Raw genomic sequence first — 24,013 nt, forward strand, 5'->3', positions numbered from 1 at the left:
ATCATTGAAGAAAAACAGTAGACACACACTTTAGTTTTAAACTATATAAGAAAAGATTTTATACTGAATTTTAAAATAGCAATCATATAAGATTGATTGGAAACTACAAGATATAAAAGCAAAATTTTAAAAAGTCAGAAAGTAAAAAAGCACGCCAACATTTATCCACTGTGAACCGTAGCTTGTAGTTAGCCAGGGCAATTCTGTCCATTCTTCAGAGATACTCTGCAAAATAACCAGAGCCCTATTATTTGAGATTGAGTAAAAAAACCCAGCCATGATAGCTAAAACTCCATACCTCAAAAAATTGGACTCAAATTGTGCTTCACAGGCAATCTGCTTTTAAGTTAGCCAGGTATGTCACAATGCTTGTTCTCTCAGGACACATGAACAAAACAGGCACTTTCACAACAAAAACCCAAGTCAGAAAGCCATGCAATATAATTTTATATTAAAGTATACATAAGCACATTTCGATCAATTTAGAAGTGATTTATTAAGTGTTTAGAGTCAAAATGACAAAGAGGTGGTGGTGAAAGGGAAAACTAATGCAAGTCACTTCTCAATATGAAAAAAATACTTACATTAAATTATCGGTATGGTACACATGCATTTAATTTGGTAGCTGATTCACTTCTATAGCAAAATTTGTTAAACTACTCTAAACTCAAGGAATATAAACTGTATAAATTAGGGCACAAAAGTACTATATCTTTTATACTACATATTCTAATAGGCCACCACTTACTGCACACCATCTATAAACTGAGCACTGTTGTAGGATTTCCACAGAGAATACCTGACTATCACGACGAGAACCTTTCAACATATATTTATCTCCTTTAACAGAAAAAGGAAATGATGCTACCAACTGAGAATGGTTCTTTTAAATTTAGGAACACTAACTCCTTGGGTAGCCTAAAACTTAAACATTATATGTTACCTCAAATTAAAATTATCATCTATAAGTTATAAAGAAAGGACTTACCAAAAAAAAAAATAATATATATATATATATATATATATATATATATATACACACACACACACAAACACACACACACACACATCAATAATTACGGTTAATCATAAGAAAATCTAGACTATAATTATTATACCAACATATTTAACAAAAAGAAATTACTGATACATGATTAAAGTCATGAAATTATTAAAATTTGAATGTCATTTAACTGAAAATCACTGATTGTTAAACAATCTTTATCTAATCCCAAACTAAAATCCCCATGTTTTCACAGAAGCTACTTCAACCAAAATCAAAGCATTTAATAAAATAGCTGTTTGAATCTGTTAAAATGTTAGAAAATTTTTTTCTTCTTAAAGTTAAGTTTCAGGATATGTTAGCCTTGAAATATATTTAAGTCTTACTTATTTCTGAAAGGATTCTCTAAGGAAGAAGCAGCAAAGATCTAGATCAGGGTTCTTTAATCCTTCTTTAATCCTTTTATGGTCCTGTGACTACTCTGAAAATAGGATAAAACTTACAAAGATACTCCATACCAAAATGAAAACAAACACAAAATTTTGTATACAGAGATTTATAGAGCTTTTGAGAGGCCACAGGTTAAGACCTTCCAGTCTAGATATTTGAAAGCAAGCTAACCATCATGAAAACCCTAAGACAGATTAAAAGGAACAATCAGTAAATTAGAACTTTACTTATTTTCCTAATCAGTTCTCACAAAGAAAAATTTTGCCTAACAGAAGAGTCCATTTATAAACCCTAATCTTCCGGCCATTCCATGTTCACTGTTCATTTTCATCCTACCAATGAACTACAACTCTTCAAATGAAAACTCTCCAAATCTACCACCAATACTATTGCCATTTATTTTCCAGTCTCCTCATCTTTTCATCTCTGCTGTTGGTCTGTTTCTCAAACTAAACCAAAGCTAACATGCCCTTTTTACTACTCTTTCTAGCTAGAAAAATAATAAAGCAACGAGAAATCCCAAAAATCTGTTTTCTAAATTCAACAAGTACCTATAAGTAAATACTGTAATCAACTTATTCTTACTGTATTATGGCATGCTTTTCAAAATACTGAAGTTCTCTTATGATGAACACTACCTTCAGTGAGCTATTTACAAAGGGCCTAAACTGTATGATTAGTAACAAATGCAAGCAAGACAGTGCTACACAAAATACATAAAGGCATTATTATTAACAGTAACAACAACCACAAAAGAGTAGATACCTGGGGATTAACATTTAACAACTGCTTTTTAGGGTCAATTGTTAAGGTTTCTTTTTGTTAAAATATATTGACACAAAATGCATGGTATCATAGAAGTGCCCCAACGGTCCAAATACCTTAATCACAGCACAAGGTTACTAAAGATTATGACCAAGTTAGCAAGACACTTATATAAAAGAAACAATGTGGACAATAGCAAATTTGTCTCTTAAGAGCTCATGCTAACTAAAAAAGGATTTTAAAATAATTGAAGACCGAAGATTTATTTATCAATGGGAAAACAGTCTTGGGCTATAAATTGCTTAAATAGTCTCTAAACGAAATGTATTATATTCAAATGTTAAAAAATTAATGTCCAAAATTCATAACAGATTTTCAAATTACTTCTACATAAGACTGTTTCTAATTAAAATCAGTTTAAGTTTATCTTCTGTTACTTACGATATTCTTCCAAATGGTGCAAAAGCAGCTTTTATATCTTCAGTTGTAATTTCAGGACTGAGATCACCAACAAAGACATGGAAATGATCTTATAAAAGGGAAGGAAGGGGAAGTGAAAAGAAAAATAAAATTTTAGAATTTAAAATATATTAAAATTTATTCAATAAAGTAATCTTAATTTATGGATTATAGAAAAGTTTAACACTATCCTATGTCTATATAAATTCTATCAATTTTACACATAATGAATCAAGGTCATAATATAGGAAAGATTCTCTTAAAGACTGTGACATATCTAACTGGAAACTGACAATTCTATTTCTACTTACAGCCAATGACTACACTGGTCTAAGACAATAAACTAGTATAAGTTTCGCAAAAAAATTTAATGACTTAATTACCATTCTAGTAGTAATTATTTACATTTATCCAGTTTACCACTACATTAAAGTTTTAAAATTAAAATAAAATAGTGGTACTGTGAGATACGTAGACTAGATTTGCCTCAGTTAAGACAATCTGCTGAAGCTAACTACATGATATACTTGGTTTAACCATATTTTGTGAAGAACAATCAAAGAAATACCTTGCATTGCAACAGTTTGATGTTAAAGTATTTGACAGTTTTCTCAAAAGCCAACAGTTTTGGTTGCCCAGACATTACACCATTCAGTTTATGTGAATCCATGTGCAAGTGAACTAAGACTGAAGGCAACAGAATGAAAACAGTAATCCCTTCACTTTATATCAGAACCATTAAAAAAGCATTGGAGAGAAATAACGATCCCATATGTGAAGTTTTTTTTTTTTTTTAAAAGACAATGTTCACAAAAAAGGAAACATTTTAAAAATACAAAATAGTTGGATCAACACTTTAAAGGAACACATACATCAACTTTGACAAAGTATATTTGGAAAGAAAAGTTACCCCCATTTGGCAGGCCTTAAGCAACATATTGGATTGCCATTTGGGAAACACAGTTTCAGGAGCAACTCAAGCAATCAGAAGATCTGGGTATGAAGCACAGACCATGACCTCAAGGAAGCAGGGTATCTTGCCCTTTAGTTGGTGAAAGTATTTCTAAGGCATCAGCTGCTACCAAGGGGGTCAGAGAGCTTGAAATAGCACCAAAGTAGTGGACAAGCCACACTTGGTCAACACTGGGAAGAAGGGGGAAAAATATTGCCTGAGAGACAAACAGAAATATGACCTCCTCCCTCCCACCTCCCCCCGGTATCAAACAAAAAAACTTCAAGTGGTTAGTGAATACCCTTTCAAGAGATTTCATTTTATGTTTAAGAAGATACAATTACCTTGTGAACGCTGTGTGCTGACAACGGTACTACCTGATGACAAAGATTAGATTTGTTCTTAAATTTATTAACACAAACACATTCAATCATATCTTAGGATAACGATCAAAACATTACTGCAAACATGTATGATGTTTATATGCTTTATAATAAAACTATTGTGTACAATAAAAACAAACGTTCAAAGAGTATAAAATATACTTACTGCTTGTATCTTTCTTTTGACTGCTGGGGGTTGTTGCCCAATTCACTTTGACTTCCTAAAAAAATTTTCAACATTTATACTCCATAAAAATAAAGCTCAAAATCAGTTATTAACAAGATTTATATCTATAAACACATAGAAAAGTATATGTTGTAGATGAAACATTCAAGGGGATACCAGTTCTGGTCAGTTTTAATACTTATCTTTTAACCTACACTTGCGCAAATGTTGGCAAATCCTAATCTTACGTACTTCTGTTAACATTCAACTAACCTTTCTTATCTAAAGTAACAATAAATTCTTTCCTTTTATTCTTCCCTATTACTATCCAAAGTTCTAGACGTTTCATCCAAGCTTGAGTAATTCAACAAATATTTTAATATTTACCATGTGTGAGGCACCATGAAGAATACCAACATAAACATGTCCTCTAAAAGCTTAATCCCATCTTTCAAATATTAAATGTGACCTTTTGCTATAATGTGAATATAGCACTTCCAAAAGATAAACAAAAGTGCATGCAACAAAAATTTTCAAGTCACATTCATTCATTCACTTTGAGAGAGGGAGGGAAAACAAGTGGGGGAGAGGGCAGAGAGAGAGAGAGAGAGAGAGACAGAGAGAGACAGAGACAGAGAGACAGAGAGAGAGACAGAGAGACAGAGACAGAGAGAGAGAATCCCAAGCAGGCTCCATGCTCAGTAAGGAGCCGGACACAGGGCTCAACCCCACAACCCTGGGATCATGACCTGAGCCAAAATCAGGAGTCAGACGCTCAACTGAGCCACCAAGACATCCCTCAAGTCACCTTCTTTAATTATGATAGCTTACCTTACCCATTATCTTCCGCCCATTCATAGCAGCTAGCGCTGCAGCTGCATGACGATGCTCATAAAACTCCACAAAACAATATGGATCATTTCCAGCTGTCTGTTGAAGAAACACAAAAGTCAAATTTAAGTTGTATACTCTTATTACCTTGGAATTACGTAAAGTTTTGTATATCTCAATAATTAGGCCAAGGAGAATGAAGGGTCCATTCTATAAGTAAACCTTCAGATAAGGAAGTAAACACTTAAAAAATGAAATATAGTAATTTTATAGAACATTATCTTCTTTGGGGCACCTGGGTGGCTCAGTTGGTTAAGCCTCTGACTTTGGCTCACATCATGATCTCAGTTTGTGAGTTCGAGCCCCACATCCAGCTATGCACTGAGCGCAGAGCCTACTTCAGATCCTCTGCCTCTTTCTCTGTCCCTCCTCAATGTGAGCCCACACCTCCCCCAATAAACATTCTCTTTTTAGTGTTTATTTATTTTTGAAAAAGACAGAGAGGGAGCACGCAAGCAGCGGATGAGCAGAGAGAGGGAGACACATAATCGGAAGCAGGCTCCAGGCTCTGAGCTGTCAGCATGAGCCCAATATGGGGCTCGAATTCATGAACCGCAAGATCATGACCTGAGTCAATCGGATGCTTAACCAACTGAGCCACCCAGGCACCCCCTCAAAAATAAACATTAAAACAAAACAAAACAAATTATCTTCTTCAACAGGTTATACTATACTACTACATATAACTGAATTTTGTATTAATGATTAAGTGTCCTACTTACGGATGGATATATAAGCTAAACACACATTTCTTATCATATAATTATTTTTTTATGCTACAGATATTAGTTAAGTTTGACCAGACTCATGGTTTCTCAGTGCTGGCTTTTAATGATTTTTTTCTCTCCCTTCCCTGTTATGTTACCTTTTATTGCTATAAACACACATATATCCTTACTGCTTCTAATTTGCTAAGTAGAAAATCTCACCCAACCTTTTTAAACCTGTTTCTGGCTCTGAAAACTAAAGAGGTTTTCTGGTAAAGGAAGTTTTTAGATCTTAGAATGTGGATGGACTTTCTGGGGCACCTAGGTGGCTCAGTCGGTTGAGTATCTGACTTGCTTTTGGCTTAGGTCATGATCCCAGGGTTGCAGGATCAAGCCTTGAGTTGGGCTCTGTGCTGAGTGTGGAGCCTATTTGAGATTCTCTCTCTCTCCCTCTGCCCCTCTCCCCAGCTTGCATGCTCTCCCTCCGTGAAAAAAAAAAGGGTGGGGGGCGTCTGGGTGGCTTAGTTGGTTAAGTGTCCAACTTTGGCTCAAGTCATGATCTCACCGTTCAGGAGTTCGAGCCCTGCATTGAGCTCTCTACTGCCAGCATGGAACCTGCTTTGGATACTCTATCCCCTTCTCTCTGCCTCTCCCCTGCTCTTTCTCACTCTCTCTCAAAATAAATAAACTTAAAAAACAAACAAACAAAAAGAATGTGGACTTTTTGACAATTTTTTGCCTGCTTAGAAGTCTTTTAAAAATTCTCTTCTTTTCTGATGTTTCAAGTATCTGAGGTCTGATAATAGGTGAAGCTTGGATGCTTTACTGTAAATTAAAGCGGCAGAAAAACACCCCTATTTTATACCTATCTGGAAAATATAAAATGACTTTAGAGTGCATTTTTAAATTATTTCCATAATCTAAGTATAATTGTTAAAATAGGAAACTAATTCAAAAGACCAGAATGACACTAAAGAAATATACTATTTTGTTTCAAGCACAATTAATTTTTTAAACAAGTGATTGGCAAGGATTTGTAAAAACATTAGAGTAAGGAGGCAACCACAAGACAATCATTATTTTATTTTAAAAACATCAGGGTGGCTCAGCCGGTTAAGCGTCTGACTCTTGGTTTTGGCTCAGGTCATGATCTCACAGTTCGTGGGTTTGAGCCCTGCGTCGGGCTCTGTGCTGACAAGGCTGAGCCTGCTTGGGATTCTCTCTGTCTCTCTCTCCCTCTCTCTGCCCCTCCACACCGCATTTCTCTCACTCTCAAAATAAATAAAACTTAAAAAAAAAATCAGAGAATATAAAAATTTTTTTTTTCAACGTTTTTTATTTTATTTTTGGGACAGAGAGAGACAGAGCATGAACAGGGGAGGGTCAGAGAGAGAGGGAGACACAGAATCGGAAACAGGCTCCAGGCTCTGAACCATCAGCCCAGAGCCCAATGCGGGGCTCGAACTCACGGACCGCGAGATCGTGACCTGGCTGAAGTCGGACGCTTAACCGACTGCCCCACCCAGGCGCCCCTAAAAATGTTTTAAAAATTGCGTAATTCAAACTAATGCTACACTTAATGGTAATTCTATTAGAAAGGTCAGTGTTGTCAGGCATCAGAATGTGATCAGAAAAAACAGCTTACATTTAAGTGTAATCAAATGAAAAAGTATCTTCATTTTACTTAATCTGTACCCAGAAAAAACTGTATTTCTTACATAAAAAGAACCTAAGCATTCACACTATCAGCCTTCATATTCCAAAGACTATAACATTCATAACTATGAACACCTGTCCAACAATGTGAATAGACTGGAATTCAGTCTTTTCTTTTAATTTTAGAGAGAGAACTCGAGAGTAGCGGAGAGGGGCAGGAGAGAGAGAATCATAAGCAGGCTCCATACTGAGCGTGGAGCCCAAAGTGGGACTTAATCCCATGACCCTGGGATCATGACCTGAGCTGAAATCAAGTTTTATGCTTAAGTGATGGAGCCAACCATGTGCCCCAGACTCGCCTTTTTATGTATACTATGCTTCAGGGTTAACAGCAATCACAGATGAATGAATTCAATGTTTTTTTCTATACATTATGGTCTGATCGATGGGAACTGCCACCACAGAAGAAAAGCTTGAATCGTGACATTTTAAAAGTTAAAAACACTTTCATAAAAAAACAAAAAAACCCACTTTCACAACCTCTTATTTTTGACCTAATTTCTCAATGTAATTGTAATAACTGATTTTCCAGATTAGCCAATGACACCACATATAAAACAATGCTGATGCATCAGTGCACATTAAAACAAGAACCTACTATAGTTGTCATCTGCTCAGGAAATGATTAGTTCCATTCTCTTCTTCCTTTATTTATTAGTAAAACAAATTAAACTCATTAGCTAAGACTGATTCAAAGATATTAAAGTTACTAGGAATTTAGAATATATGACCTAATTTTTTTCCTCAAGTTTCATTTATTTAAAAATTTTTTTTTCTTTTTTCAACGTTTTTGTTTATTTTTGGGACAGAGAGAGGCAGAGCATGAACGGGGGAGGGGCAGAGAGAGAGGGAGACACAGAATCGGAAACAGGCTCCAGGCTCCGAGCCATCAGCCCAGAGCCTGACGCGGGGCTCGAACTCACGGACCGCGAGATCGTGACCTGGCTGAAGTCGGATGCTTAACCGACTGCGCCACCCAGGCGCCCCAAGTTTCATTTATTTAAGTAATCTCTACACCACATGTGGGGCTTGAACTCACAACCCCAAGACCAAGAGTTTTGTGCTCTTCTGAGCCAGCCAGGTGCCCCATTTTTTTTTTTTTTAATGACCTTGCAGGTTTTATTTTTTAAGTTTATTTTTTTTTAAGTAATCTCTATACCCAATGTGGGGCTCAAACTCACAACCCTGAGATCAAGAGTTGCATGTTCTTCTCAGCCAACCAGGCACCTTTGTATAAACTAAGTTCATGGAGGAGGGGCACCTGGCTGGCTTAGTTGGGTGAATATGTGACTCTTGACCTTGGGGTTGTGAGTTCAAGAGTCCCATGTTGGATATAGAGCATATTTAAAAATATAAAAATAAAACTATTCTTTAAAAAAAATTCCTGTAAGTCATGGGTTTAAATTATGTATTAAAAAAGAAGAAAGCTGGGGTGCCTGGGTTGCTCAGTTGGTTGAGCGTCTGACTTTGGCTCAGATCATGATCTCACTGTTCTTGAGTTCGAGCCCCATGTTAGGCTCTGTTCTGATAGCTCGGAGCCTGGAGCCTGCTTCAGATTATGTGTCTCCCTCTCTCTCTGCCCTCGCTCATACTCTGTCTCTCAAAAATAAACATACATTAAAAAAATAAAATAAAAATAAAAAAATAAAAAAGAAGAGAGTTAACTAAGTAAAATACCCTTACATCCATAATCATTTTGCAGTTTTTACAAGGTCCAATCTGGCTAAAGAGCTGGAGAATTAGAGCTTCTGTCACATCTCTGGAAAGGTTGCCGACATATCTGAAACACAAAGAAAAACAACTTACCATTTTAAATTTGCTTCTTTTGCATCGTTTTCTAAAGTTGCTTACTGAAAAAGAAATTTGGGGAATAGGTAGATCTCTGCTTTAAACTACACTATTAGGAAGAGATTCTAAGTTTGTGAGAACTTCAAATTTTCTTTCAAAGCAGATGTATGACATGTTACTTGTAAATACGTTGACACCACTAGTAGAGGAGAATCTTATGTATGTGTGTTTAGTCAAGGTTTTGCAAATTAAACCTGTTCTTTGTTTCTAAGTTTGTAGGCTTACCTTAGGAAGATACACTTTAAAAAATCTCAAATGAATTATTAGATGTGTAGAATATTTTATACAATTGATTCTGGGAAGCTTTGCAGTTAGTTCTACTTCTACAGTATTACTGAGAACATGAAAATTTCCTCAATTTTTAATTCACACAATTCCCCTTATACTATCCAATACTTTGGTTTACACAATATATTTTTGAAAAATCATGGGTAAATCACTTAGCACCTGTTGCACATGGTCACGAAGGGATGGGAAATCTTCCAATGAATATTACTAATCAGTGAAGTATAGAGGGAGGAGGATTCCAGGAGACTTTTAACAGATAATATGCCTTGGTGACTAACAAATGTAATTAATGTAAATGGTGTATTACAGGACCACATGACTGGGATAATCTTTAAAGGGTTTAAAGAAATTTTAAAAATGGGATTTTGAAATGAGATTACTTCTAGATATGTTAAGAGTTGGAGGTCTATCACTTCTGAAATCAGAAAGCGTCTCCCAACAACTGTAATTGCTCATTTTTCTCCCCAGAATAAACATCCACACATGCCAGAAAGTATAGATTCAATTCCTTCCTTTCATTTACTCGTTCAATAGACATGTATTTCGTGCTTACCACAAAAGCACTGGAATAGGTTAAAATGGCAAAGGGAGAAGGACTGAGTCCTCAGAAACAATGAACAACGTTTAAAGATCAGGTAATGATACTCAAAAATCAACAGCAACATCTATACCCAACAACAATTTTTCCAGTATCAGAGGCTATTACATCAGGTCCTTTTCCTGAACATTGGTAATTAAAGGGAAGGAATTAAGCATTCATCTTGCCCTGAGTAGAAACTCCAGTGTGGTATAATCTAATAGCTCTAGTTGATGAGGGTGAAACTCTCATTTACAGAAAAATGCTGGTCAGTAAGTGTAGAGAGAATTAAATTAGTAAACAACGCGTAAGCCCTACTGAAATGATTAAGTCAGGCAAGAATCATTAATGGATGCAAAACCATTACATGAAAGGATGGTGTGAAAATGGATATTTGCAGGGTCCCAAAGTTATAACACAGATTACTTAACATCGTAAAGGGAAAACTCTACCCTAAGAGAGAGCTTTGGCTGTTTCACCACTGAGGGCCAGTGATCAAAACTTTAAATCATTTTATGGATGGACGAGAAATTGTGTTGTGTTGTACAATATAAATTACACAGTATCACCTATGAAGTATTCAAATAAACTAACTTGAATCTAGTCAAGGTTAAATTCAGACCTAAGTTTATAGAATATTGGACATATAAAACAATTATACAAATTCAGATATGAAGTATTATATAAGACAGCTTGTTTGATCTATTTATTATTTGAGAGAGAGAGGGAAAGAGAGAGACCACACGCATATCAGCATGGGGGAGAGGCAAAGGGAGAGAGAGAGAGAGAAATCTTAAGCAGGATCCATGCTCAGTGCTGAGCCCAATGCAGGGCTCTCGATCCCATGACTCCAGGATCATGACCTGTGCGGACATGAGACCTGAGTGGAAATCAAGAGTCGGACACTTAAACTCACTGAGTCCCCCGGTGCCCGTTTGATCTCTTTTAAAAAAAAACGTTGTCCTGGGGTGCCTGCCCACTTGGCTCAGTTGGTTAAGCATCTGACCTTTGGTTCAGGTCAAGATCTCATGGCTTGTGCCCTAACGCCACACAGCCTGCTTCAGATCCCGTCTCTCTTTCCCTCCCCAACTCGTGCACATGAGTGTCCTCTCTCAAAATATAAACAATGAGGGGCGCCTGGGTGGCGCAGTCGGTTAAGCGTCCGACTTCAGCCAGGTCACGATCTCACGGTCCGTGAGTTCGAGCCCCGCGTCAGGCTCTGGGCTGATGGCTCCGAGCCTGGAGCCTGTTTCCGATTCTGTGTCTCCCTCTCTCTCTGCCCCTCCCCCGTTCATGTTCTGTCTCTCTCTGTCCCAAAATAAATAAAAAACGTTGGAAAAAAAAAATATATATAAACAATGATAATAATTTAAAAATTGTCCTAGGGGTGCATGGGTGGCTCAGTTAAGTGTCTGACTCTTAAAAAATATATAAATAAATAGTCCTAAAAAAATTAAAAAGAGTGGGCTGTTCTTGATTAAAAGAAACTTGAGGGGCACCTGGATGGCTCAGTCAGTTGAGTGTCGGGACTCTTGATTTCAGTTCAGGTCATAATCTCAGGGTCATGGAATCAAACCCATGTCAGGCTCCACACTGAGCATGGAGCCTACTTAAGATTCTCTCTCTCCTTCCTCTGCCCCTCTCCCTGATGAATATGCTGGCTCTCTCTCTCTCAAATAAATAAAATGAAAACAAAAATTTTTTTTGAAAGACACGGACAACCAAATACAATGACTAATCCTTAACTGTAACCTAGATTTGGGGAGGAGGGTTAGCTTTTTCTTGCAGAATTCTAATCAATAAATGTAGAAGGAATGAGGGAAATCACCACTAAACCACTACAGTAATAACTGCTATTGGCAAGATCCACCCATGGATCTTTTACTTGATGAAAATTTTAAGTAGAAATAGAATATGTGTAGAGCCTCAAAGTATCTCCTCTGAAATATTTAACGATTGGTTCTAACCAAAGAATCAGTTCTCTTAATGTATATCCACATCTCCCTCTATGAAGTGAAGCTTAATTTCACTCTTCTTGAGTGTAGGCTAGTCTTAGTGACTCAATTCTAATGAATAGTGTTTAAAAAAAAAAAAGTAGTCACTGTATAGTGGGAGAAACCCTCTCAAGAATGCCACAGTCATGAAAGACATCTCCTCCTCACATATTAAAGGAGAGTGAAGAAATGAGACGACTATATGCAATGTAGTATCCTGGATTGGATCCTGGAATAGAAAAAGGACATTAGTAGAAAAACTGAGGAAACTGGAATAAACCCTGTAGTTAATAACAGTATTGTACCAATGCCAACTTCTTAGTTTTGATAACTATACCATGGTTTTGTAAGATTTCTACATTAAAGGAGGCTGGGTGAAGGTTATGTGAGAACTCTGTACCATCTTTTCAACTCTTGTATGCCTATTTTCACCTGACTCATAGCTATAAGAAAACCTTAGGATTGCATATGTCTAAATGAAAAAAAAAATGGCTCTTCCGAAAATTTAATTTTACCATCTACTCTCCTAAAGCTAGATAATCTAGTGACAAGCGGGCAGTATTTAGGGAACCAAAATGCTATCATCTACTCTTCCCAAAATTGTCCAATTTTCTGAGATATATTCTGAGTGATATTACCTACTTTGAAGATATGTAATTTTTTTTTTTAATTTTTTTTTTTTTCAACGTTTATTTATTTTTGGGACAGAGAGAGAGACAGAGCATGAACGGGGGAGGGCCAGAGAGAGAGGGAGACACAGAATGGGAAACAGGCTCCAGGCTCTGAGCCATCAGCCCAGAGCCCGACGCGGGGCTCGAACTCACGGACCGCGAGATCGTGACCTGGCTGAAGTCGGACGCTTAACCGACTGCGCCACCCAGGCGCCCCGAAGATATGTAATTTTTAAAAAAAGCTACTTTAAAAAGCACTGGGATTTGTATTGCTTTACAATTGTTTATTTAATGCGGACTGCTGCTTACTGTAAGCTCCAGGAGCCTCTTACATATAAATTTTACATACACCTGTTTAGAGAAATGCTTTTTAGGAGAAGTTACACAAACAACTTGCTCTCAACCTTCAACACCATTAAAATAAACTGCAAGTAACATATATAACATTTTCATATCAAACAAATCAAACAGCAAAATATTTTTCTTCCTCATGCAAATAAAAATAACCCATATTAGTTTTGCTTCTTAACAATAAGTTAAAATAATACCTACCTACTTCAAATTTTTAGCAGCTTAATGTTTCCAAATCTATTTGCTAAATAAATATTAATCTGAAACAGAAAGCCCAAATTTAAAATCTGCAGACCCTTTTTATACTCATGATACTTTCAATGGAAAAACAAGTTTCTTATAGTTTGTAGAACACGCCATACTTTACAAAATTCATTCTCATTTAGTTTCTTTAGCTGTTCCATACTTTGTCACATACTACTCTGTTACTGAAGCCAAGAGGATTTCCAATTAACAGCACAGATTTAAGTTACATGTGTAGTTGGTTACTTATTTTTTGGGGAGCGCTGCCAAACATCTTGCTTCCTAGTTTTAGAGAAATCCTCATTCTATGGCAGAGGCTCACTTCTCTATAGAAGCCGGAAAGTCTTGATATGGTTTTGTAGTCTCCCCTGCATGTGATCTAGGCGAGGTTGATTAGAGTAACTAGTCCTGAGAACAGAAGACAAAGATAGACAAACAGAAGACAAAGAAGCAGAGACTGAAGAAAATCCATTTTGGTGGCAAACAGCAGTGGAGTCCCATGTCCAGTGAAAGTGGAGGCTGTGGAATCTGGTTCTCAGTGGATGTGATAGTAGCATCCTGAGAGTTTGTGGCCTGACAGCAGTCTCTCTTTTCTGAACATTTTCTAAGTCAGGTTCCATAACCTTTCTGCAAATATGGGAGTATCCAATAGCTTGTTTTTATAAATTCTTTTACTGCTTAAATTTTTGGCTCCTTGCATTAAAAAAAATCCCAGCTGATACAAAAATTGATACCGGAGCAGCAGTAAGCCAAGGTTCTCTGTCATGTCTATTAGACCACTGAACAAAAATGTAATTTTCTTACATTTATATAAGTTTTTATTTTTCAAATGCTTTTTTTTAAACATTAAACTATCCCTTTTTAGCTGTTCCATGGATTTCTCGTTAACAGCGTAGACTGAAGTATCCCATGTTGATATTTATTATACCAACATTGAGATTATGTGCCAATCCTGTGTAGAACTGTTATGGCAAACAGACTTCCATGGACTAAAAAATGTCTTCCTGGGGCAACTGGATAGATATGAATAGGAACTGTATATATTAGCTAACAATAGTGTACCAAAATAGTTTCTTTAATATGAAAATTGTATTGTGGCTATGTAAGACAATGCCCTTGTTCTTAGAAAATACATGGCAAAGCATTTAGGCCTGAAATGTCAGTCTTTTCAAATGGTTCATCCAAAAAATATACTTGGATAAGGCAAATTTGGCTATTAGCAACTGGTAAATCCACAAAAAAGGTACCTACGTCCTCAACGTAGTATTTTTTTTTTTACTTTTCTGTGAGTTTTAAGTTTTTCAAAATGAAAAACTACTCGAGAAGAATCAATGGAAAAAGTCATCAATGCTACCAATTAACACTCAACAGTTCTGCCAGGGATAGGATTTCACACCAATTTAATATACATTTTCGAAGCTGATAATAAAGTTCAAATAGTTATAAAACTGGAATCCAAAATGTTTAAAATACTCATTTTTATTAGTATAGCTCTAGAAAATTTAACCTACAGTAAAAATTTACAAAGCAGAATGCTGTATTGGGTTTGACATGCAAACATTGTATCAAAGTGCAGAATTTGCTAGGACGCTTCTGTAAATGAGTTAAAAACATGAATAAGTTTTTATCTAATAGCAAATTCCTTAAGAGTAGAGATTCTCATTTTTATTCATAGTATATATCTAGTGTTGAGAGCCCTACCTGGAACATTTTAAGTACTCTGTAAATATCTGTCAAAGAGATAACTGTATGCTCTCAGAATTACTATCGAACATTTCCAATTTGCTAGATAATTATCCCATTTTGCCTGAGTTACGCTGATTCAGAAGGAAATGTGTGTGTCTTTTACTAATTATGAAATCATGTAGAACAGCAAACGCTTGTACATATACATCAGCTTCATAACCTATTACTTAACAATTGTCACTTTTCTGATACCTGAACCTCTTAGTAGCTGGCACTTCCTTCACTTGGGAGTTCAGACCATATACCTAAACCAGCTTGAATAAATGTATCTAAAGCTGTGTCTCAAGACATCCTAAGACTCCATGCTCTCAAGACTGTTCTCATTTTTATATTTTGCAACAAACTAACATTTTTTAAGATTTTAAAGTAATCTCTACACCCCAGTGGGGCTGGAATTTACAACCCAGAGATCAAGAGTCCACATACTCTACTAACTGAGCCAACCAGGTGTGTCACAAACTAACATTTTTAATTAACTTTTTAAAAGTTCATTTGTTTTGGGAGAGAGAGGGAGAGAATCCCAAGCAGGTTCCACACTCTCAGTGCAGAGCCCACATGGGGCTCAATCCCACGAACTGTTGAGATCGTGACCTGAGCCAAAATCAAGACGACGCTTAACTGAACCACCCAGCTGCCCCCAAACTTTTTAGATGACTGATATTACACATTTGTAAACAAACCTACTAATTTTTGACTTCATTCTCACACCCCACTTCCAGTCTCTTGGTAATTCCTGTTGCTCTACTTTCAAAATATACCCCAAATCAAACCACTTCTCACAATGTCTCCTAGGTACTGCTGACAAGAAATTGAACACTGGCAATCTCTAAGTTAACAATGATGAATGCTCATCTGTGGCAAATGAAGGTATTTCCTCTGAGCCACTTAGGTACACAGATGACACTGAGATTTAGACTACCTTTTCCTCAAGAATGAAAATCTTGATTCACTGCTTGGAATTATACCAGCTTTTAAAACAAATGTAGTGATCACTTACCACAGACTAGATACTGTGCTAAGAACATATTAAAAAGACCCTGACTTGCAGGATCATTAAAACAAACATTTTATATAAAAACCAAAAACACTGCTGGGAAAACTTGTGCGTTTAACTAACTTACTCATGTTTAATCAAGACTGGTCTTACTGGAAGAATGGGGAGTTGTGGTTGAGGAGGTAGAAACCAAGGAGATAATAGGCAATGTTAGAGCATGGACTACTTTAGGGAAAAGATTCTTGGATGGAGTGTTCTAGTAAATAATACAAAGCACATTTAGCGGTAAGAGTTAAGAGTTGAGGACAGTAGAGTTGCAGGATGACGAACAAAAAGGTATATGACCCTGGGTGAGTTACTTAAATTTCAAGCTTAGCTCTTCCTCAGCTGCAAAAATGGACTTTTTACTGCAGAGTTCTGATGAAGATTAAACAAGCATATAAAGCATTTAACAAAGAACCTAGCAATCATATGCATTCAGTAAGTATTTGAATAAAATTTCCTTCATTATTTCTCCTGCAATGGTTGGTCCCCTGTCCCCATACTAGTACAATTTAACTACCTGCTTTTGTAGACTGGCCTGAGAAAGCTGAAGTTGTCTTCATTATTTGATATTCCCAAATCAACGTAATAAAAAGGTTAAGTTCCCAGATATTTCTGGCAGTTTCTGAAATTAAAAATTTCAAAATAATGTAAGAATCTTAAATTTAAAGACATTATAAAAGATGAGCAGTGCTTAATCCAATATGCTGCTTGCTATCATACTTCTAGCAAAGAGGCAGGAGGAAAAAACGGTTTCCATAAAGCCTATGAGGCTAATAGTTTTTTAAGGAATATTAATCTACAATCTTTCAAAAAACAAGGGACACCCTTGCTTTTTGCAATAATTCTTGCATCATATTAAGAAGATATTCAAAGTAACAGATTACCAGATAAACTAGCAAAAAGTGTACTGATCTCTTAAGAAAACAAGTGTAACTATAGTTCTCACAGATTAAAAACGGAAACACTTTTGGTGGTGAAAAAATAATCGATCAACTTTCGTCACAACTGTAACATCTACAAAGTTTCAGAAAGAAACCTGAAATTGTATTTTTAACGCATGGAGTTCTCAAATCGCCAGTATTCTAAAAATAAAAACAAAAAGCCAGGTCAAAAATTCATCAGGCCTTTTCTTCTTTTCGGGAAAAGCAACAAAGGCAAAATCACCTCTTCAGAGAATACTTTGAAAAACAAAGGAGAACGCTGTGGGGGAAGCAACGTGACAAAGAAAATATCCCCAGCTGAGATCATTTAACACTAACAAATCTCAGAGGTGACTAAATCTGTTAAGGTATTTATCAACTGTTGCTTCAAAAAATCTGCCCGCTTGTTCAGCCAACATGTCAATCACAAAGTAGCAAGCGATGATAAAAATGCATTAAATCCATTTCCCCTCAGTCGAGAGCTATATACACCTCCGGGTGAGATTTCCATTTCAAAAAAAGCAGTTTCCAAATCCTTATGGTGTTGGGTTTTCGGCTTTATGGTCGGGGGAGGGGCACTACAAAAGGAAAGCCAAAGAGAGGTTAAAGAAAACTATTTGGCTTTTTTCCAACTGGCAACTGCAACAATAAAGTTTATCTCGCTAAAAATTGAGCACAAGTAGCCTCAAGAGAAAAGCTATCAACAAGAAGCAAATGAAAGGAAGAGGAGAGTTTCTGGAGGAAATCAAAGTGAAATGAAAGAGACACGGCTATAGAGATCAAAAGAGGTTAATGAAGAAGGTGGGGGGAGCGGGAAAAACAGAGAAGGAAAGCATGGGACAAAGAGAAAGGTTCACGGAGTTCTGAAAAAAGGTTTGAATGAAAAAGTCTTTTCTCCAGGCCTACGACCACAGACGGCCCGTGGCGGGGCCAAAGGCCACGCTATGGTGTAGCTCAGGCGATGCGATTAATTCAGAGGGCTGAGCCCCTCTCCCTCCACCTTGTCCTTTCACAGCCCGGGGCTGGGTCTCTAAGCATCCAGGTGTGCGCTACGGAGAAGAGCCGTGATAGCTGGGAGTCCACAGAGAACAATAGGCTGGGGAGCGCGCCGAGCCGAGGCCTCCCTCCGGGACGACCACCATCCCGCCCCCCTCATCGCTGCCCCAGACTCACAGAGTCTTGGGCATCTCGTCCTCCATGGCTGCTGCTGTCGCGGCGGCGCCTCCGGGTCCAGCTCCCTACCCTTTACTACCTCCCAAATCTTTTGAGCGGCTATGGCTGCGGAATAGCGGGGTTTCTCGGCTGACCGGAGGTTACTCCGTCTACTCCTTCCGCGGCAATTACACTAAACCCCCTGGCGCAACGCGAACAATGAAGCCCCGATACAAGATGGCGGCGAGCCGGGAGTTTAGGAGCAGCCAGCGAAGTGACCCGGGCCGCGCAGGCGCAGAATAATCTTGCACTTTCAACCTCCCTCAATCCATAGGTTCACTTGTTGCGCAGCCGCTCTTCTAGCCGACACTAGGGATGTCTCAGACTGCGCAGGCGTAAGGATTAACTATTTCGGGACTTGTGTAGTTTTTTGTCATACGGTTCCAAATTCGAATGTTTCAACAGTGAGTTATAATGAAAGAGAAATCTTCTTGGAAATTAAAAATTCTAAGTGTTTCCCGAGGAAAAAAAGAGTGACAGTGTTCAAATCATCTCAGAGCAAAAGCTGCTTGCGCCGCCCGGGAATCGAACCCGGGTCGCAAGAATGGGAATCTTGCATGATACCACTACACCAGCGGCGCTGATGGTTAGCTACCTTGCTGAAGTATTTTAGAACTTTCTACAAGCAAGCATTTGTTCCTACATGAGGATGTTTCTTCATTCAAAAATCATAAGGGTCTACAGTCTGCTATTTTTCATCGTTATAAAAAAGGATATTGTCTTCTCTCATCCCAATACAGTTGAGTGGGATTCCTATTTCCATTAAATTATTGTTCATTAAATGTGCATTAGAAATAATTTGTCTTGATGTTAACCAAATTTTTGAGAACCAGGAAAATATTTTCAGATATTTTCATTTCCTTGGTATACTCAATGCACTTTGGAAAATACTTAAGAAAGATTTACTTAATGCAAATCGGTCAAATAATCCTAAAACCAAATGAATCTGAAGATATACAAATTTTAGTCCTCCTCGAAGGAGGCGGAAAAATTAGGACTCTGAGATGTGGTTCAGTGTAGTCATTAAACATTTCGTGTTGCATTTTATAAATTATGTGAAATATTTTTATATTTGTTTATTTTTGTGAAATATTTTTAAACATAGGAGAATGTACACATCCAAAAACGTGGTATCCTCTTTAGAATAGTTTCTTTAGGCTACACCCTAAGATTTACATTTTTGGAATTGTCTTTCGAATCCGTGTCACATTCTTCATTTTACTCAAAGATATTAAATATTAGTCTTTTGAAGATGAATAAGACAAGAGTTAATAGTGGGTAGTATTTTTAAAATAGCTTTTTGTGATATAATTCACCCATTTGAAGTATACGGTTCAGTGGTTTTAGTTTATTCACAAAGATGTGCAACCATTACTATAATCAATTTTAGAACACTTTCATTACTCCAAAAACAAAATTCTTATAAATTAGCTATCACTCTCTATCCCCCACCCCATCCAACTTCCTACTCACTAATCTATTGCTACAGATTTGCCTATCCTGGGAATATCATATAAATGGAATCATACAACATGTGGTTCTTCGTGACTGGCTTCTTTCACAATGCTTTTTACGGTTCATACAAGTTGTAGCGTGTATCAATACTTCATTTGTTTTTTGGCCAAATAATATGCCATTGTATGGATATAGCACAAGTATCTTTTAAACTTTAAAACCTTTATGAAAAATTTATTATGTTGTTTTGTAAGTTTTAAATTATTATATATTATGTGTTATATGAGTATATATTTGTATATGTCATATAAATATATATTATTTGTTAATTTATATATTATATAAATATAAATTTATATATAAAATACATATAATAGGTTACTCCTGCTTTTGTCTTATTTTTCTACTACAATGTTGCAGTAAGCATCCTAGTACCTATATCCTTATAACTGATTCTTTTATTTCTTTAGAATAGTTTCCCAAATGTGGGATTTTTGAATTAGATGGTATATTTATATATATGTATATTATACATATAATATATATATGTATAATATATATATTATATGTACATGTATATAATACATATGTACATATATATAATATGTATATATTATAAATATATATATTATATTATACTATAATATATGTATATATAATATATATATGTATAATATATATATTATATGTATAATGAATATATATATAGTATAATGAATATATATAGTATAATGAATATATATAGTATAATATAATATATATTTATAATATATACATATAATATAGTATAATATAATATATATATATTTATAAAACAGATAACTGTTTTTAACAGGTTTTAGTTATTGACACCCCCATCAACAATGTTTAAAAGTCAGTTCCGGAGATCTCATCCATTCCACTCTGTTTTCCCTTTCATTGAGGTATTAGTCTTATTAATTTTTGCTAATATGATAGATGAAAAATTGTACATGTTGGTTTTAATTTGCATTTTTAAACTACTACTGAGGTTGAGTATCTCTTTACATGTATTTCATTTTTTGAAGAACTTTATTAAAAAAAATTGGGGGGGTGCCTGGGTGGCTCCGGTTATGATCTCACGGTTTGTGGGTTTGAACCCTGTGTGGAGCTCTGTGCTGACAGCTCAGAGCCTGGAGCCTGCTTCGGATTCTGTGTCTCTCCCTCTCTCTGCCCCTCCTCTGCTCATGCTCTGGTCTCTCTCTCTCTCTCAAATATAAGTGGACATTAAAAAAAAAAAAAATTGAGAGGAAGATAGAGATTTCCCACTTACTCCACACCTCCACATTTGCATACATGTGTTTTGTTTTTTTTTAATCATTGGCACTTGCTTTGTCTTTTGTGAAATGCCTATTTATATAGGCTGTATTTATATTGAGTTGTTTACCTCTTACCAATTTGTAGAGCTCTTTTTGTTTGCAATATATACCACAATCTTGACTGTCATATTAGTGACAGCTATTTTTCTCATGTATTATTTTTTTTAACTTTTCAAATTCTATCTTTTGCCATCTGACAAATATGTTGATCTTTCCTTATATTGCTTCTGAATTTCCTGTCTTCCCTAACAGATAGTAAATATTATTTAGGTTATGTAGAATAAGAAAAAAGTTAGATGTGAGGAAGGAAGAAGGTATGAAAATGAATTTTTTCAAGGTAGTTTCAAAAAAGTTAAAAAAACATGGAGCAGTGGCAGAATTATAGATTTAAGTGTTGTCAAAAAATAAGCAAAGCCAGCACTAAAGTTTTACTTTTAATCAGTAATATACTATTGCAATAGGGAAGAGTCCATAGTAAACTGAACTCAACTTTGATTTGTACAGATGTAACCTGGCATTTTGAAGGGAGAATAGGGATGGGGATGAGCAGGGGCACAGTAGAGTCCAGGAAGTGAAAAATTACAAAAGTTGAGAGAAAGGGTGGTAACTTTCTCAGTTAGGCCCCTACCCTCCCGAGAGGCTATGAGACAGGGGCTCTATCTTCATGTGTTGGCTGGAACAAGCAGTAAAGTCTTGTCAGCCTTGAGTTTTCTCAGGCAGACAGTTTAAAGGTAGCTAGGGTCGTCCTAAGGACATAGCTTTGAGCTGTTAGAAAATGTTAGTGTTTTGTTCGAGTCTTAATAAGCCAAGGTTGAGGCCTGGCTAGTTGAGAAGATTGCTCAGAGGAGCTTGGCTGGAGTTTGGTCAAGGAGAAAACCTTAGTGTTTAGCCTACTAGGGAGACTGCTTTCTTGAACAGTACTCCTTTGAATGAATGTTTGTTATATCACCTTATTATTACTCTTTGTATATGTGGTAACAGTTTTCCTCCATGGCCTTTTTAAAAATCTTTTGGGGTTTCAGTGGCAGTGTTATTTTGAAAGAGTAAGAGTGCAGAATGAGAAAGCCTTTGACCCACCTTCCACTTTGCAAGTCCTTTACACCGTCTCTTCACTGAGAGTTCTTTCAGTAAACTCTTTCCCAAGGTTTCATCAGCAGCAGTGAAAGTTTCCAAATATGACACCCATATCAAGGTCACTAACATGGTCAATTCTAATGAACACATATTCATTGAAGGCCTAGTAGGCTTAACACACTAAGGTGTTGTGGAGATAATGCAGTTTGGAAAAAGGAAATTAAAAGACACACAGAGTGTAGTGCTTTCTTTGTAACTTCTAGATGTAGTGAAAAATGAGGCTTAATCTTCATATTTTTATGTTCTTAACTAGAAGTGTTTATTTCTTGTATGATTTGCATCTTGTTCTATTAACACCTTTGCTGTCCTCTTCTTCTTCTGCTTTACTCGCCTCCTTGCTGTTCCTCAAACATGCCAGGTGTTTTTCTTACCTAGAAAGCTCTTTCCCCAGATACTTGCCTGATCTACTCCATCACTTCCTGCAACATTTTGCTCAAATGCTATCCTGCTCAATGAGGCCTACCAGGACCATCCTATCTAAAATTGCAACCCATTCCTCATTCCTCTTACCCCACTCTATATAATTTATAATTTACTTACTTATTCTAATGATCATATCTCCCTCCAGTAGAATGCCAGCTTCATTAAAATAAAACTTTTTAAAAAAACTGTTTTGTTTACTGATTTTTCTCAAGCACCTAGAACATCGCTTGCCACTCGGAACTCAAAAAAATTTGCCCAATGAATGAATGCTCTTTGCATTGGATTTTACACTCCCTTTTTCCAAGTTCAATCTTTCTTTCTATTCAACTTATTTTCCTTCCATCCATACTATTCTACATATTCATATACTGGGTTTTTGTTTTGTTTTCTTTTTTGGAGGGGAGGTGAAGAGTGGAGATGGTGTAATTTTAATTACAGAAAGGGATCTTATAAACCCATCACTCACTCAGTCACTAGTTTTTCTCACCTATTTAAATTTTTTTAAATGTTTATTTATTTTTAAGAGAGAGAGAGAGAGAGACAGTGTGAGCAGGGGAGGTGCAGAGAGAGAAGGAGACACAATCTGAAGCAGGCTTCAGGCTCCTTGCTGTCAGCACAGACCGGCTCCAACCCACAAACTGAACCCGGAGATCATAAGCTGAGCCAAAGTCCAGCTCTTAACAGACTGAGCCACCCAGGCGCCCGGATCCTACATTCTTTTTAATACTTGCATAATGTTCCATCGTGTGATATGGGCACACATGTCTGTCACTACTTTTCACCTTGGACGACCCCATCCCTGGTCTCCCTCATTTTCCCTTTCACCTACCACTATTTAACCATTCATTTTACGCTTATGCCCAACAGTCCCGAAACACAGTGACCACTCAGTAAGCATTTGTTGCTCCACAGTTCTGTTCTTGACAGCGATTTGCTTTGTGCATTCTTTGACAGGGAGAGGTTGAAGGGACAGAAGAGGGCAGTAGTGAAGAAGTAAGGTGCTTCACCTGAATAGATGGGGAGTAAGGCGGCGAGCTTGGGTGAGCCTCCGCCCCTGGTGCCTTTGTTATGTCCCTGAAGCAGGGTGCGTTTCGGAGGGGCGAGGCCTGCCTGGGCACCGGGCTGACCACGCTTGGGAGCTCCTGGAGCGACGCGCAGAACTGGGATGCTGGAGCCCGCGCCGGCAGGAAGCGGACCTGGGCGGGGCTCGGAGGGGCAAGGCCGGCCGGGGGCGGGGCGTGCAGAGCGCGCAGACTCGCAGCAACTGGCCGACGGTGGGGCGC

General features: G+C 37.0%; 1 protein-coding gene and 1 non-coding gene across 13 annotated transcripts in view; both read right to left on the reverse strand.

The window, feature by feature from the left end:
• The window catches only part of TIA1 (TIA1 cytotoxic granule associated RNA binding protein), a 33,800-nt gene extending 15,211 nt beyond the window's left edge, over positions 1-18,589 (reverse strand). Inside the window, exons 1-7 of one of the 12 annotated variants that reach the window (XM_047067886.1) lie at positions 18,343-18,579; positions 16,767-16,871; positions 9,170-9,272; positions 5,010-5,108; positions 4,179-4,233; positions 3,974-4,006; positions 2,660-2,747 (exon numbers count right to left, since the gene is read on the reverse strand). In XM_047067886.1, the coding sequence (XP_046923842.1) occupies positions 2,660-2,747; positions 3,974-4,006; positions 4,179-4,233; positions 5,010-5,108; positions 9,170-9,187 (293 nt within the window). In that variant the 5' untranslated portion in view covers positions 9,188-9,272; positions 16,767-16,871; positions 18,343-18,579. Of the gene's footprint in view, positions 1-34; positions 2,638-2,659; positions 2,748-3,973; positions 4,007-4,178; positions 4,234-5,009; positions 5,109-9,169; positions 9,273-16,766; positions 16,872-18,342 lie in introns of those variants that run through there. The other 11 variants (XM_047067890.1, XR_006960109.1, XM_047067880.1 and 8 more) reach the window with 11 other exon arrangements.
• Positions 18,590-18,891: 302 nt separating this feature from the next.
• On the reverse strand, positions 18,892-18,962 carry TRNAG-CCC (transfer RNA glycine (anticodon CCC)). Its single transcript has one exon. It is a non-coding gene; the product is annotated as a tRNA-Gly (tRNA).
• Positions 18,963-24,013: the final 5,051 nt, after the last annotated feature.

The sequence above is a fragment of the Lynx rufus genome, unplaced genomic scaffold (genome assembly GCF_022079265.1).
Source record: "Lynx rufus isolate CCGP_SWC_20201006 ecotype Redwood Valley unplaced genomic scaffold, mLynRuf1.p SCAF_8, whole genome shotgun sequence".
Taxonomy (NCBI): domain Eukaryota; kingdom Metazoa; phylum Chordata; class Mammalia; order Carnivora; family Felidae; genus Lynx; species Lynx rufus.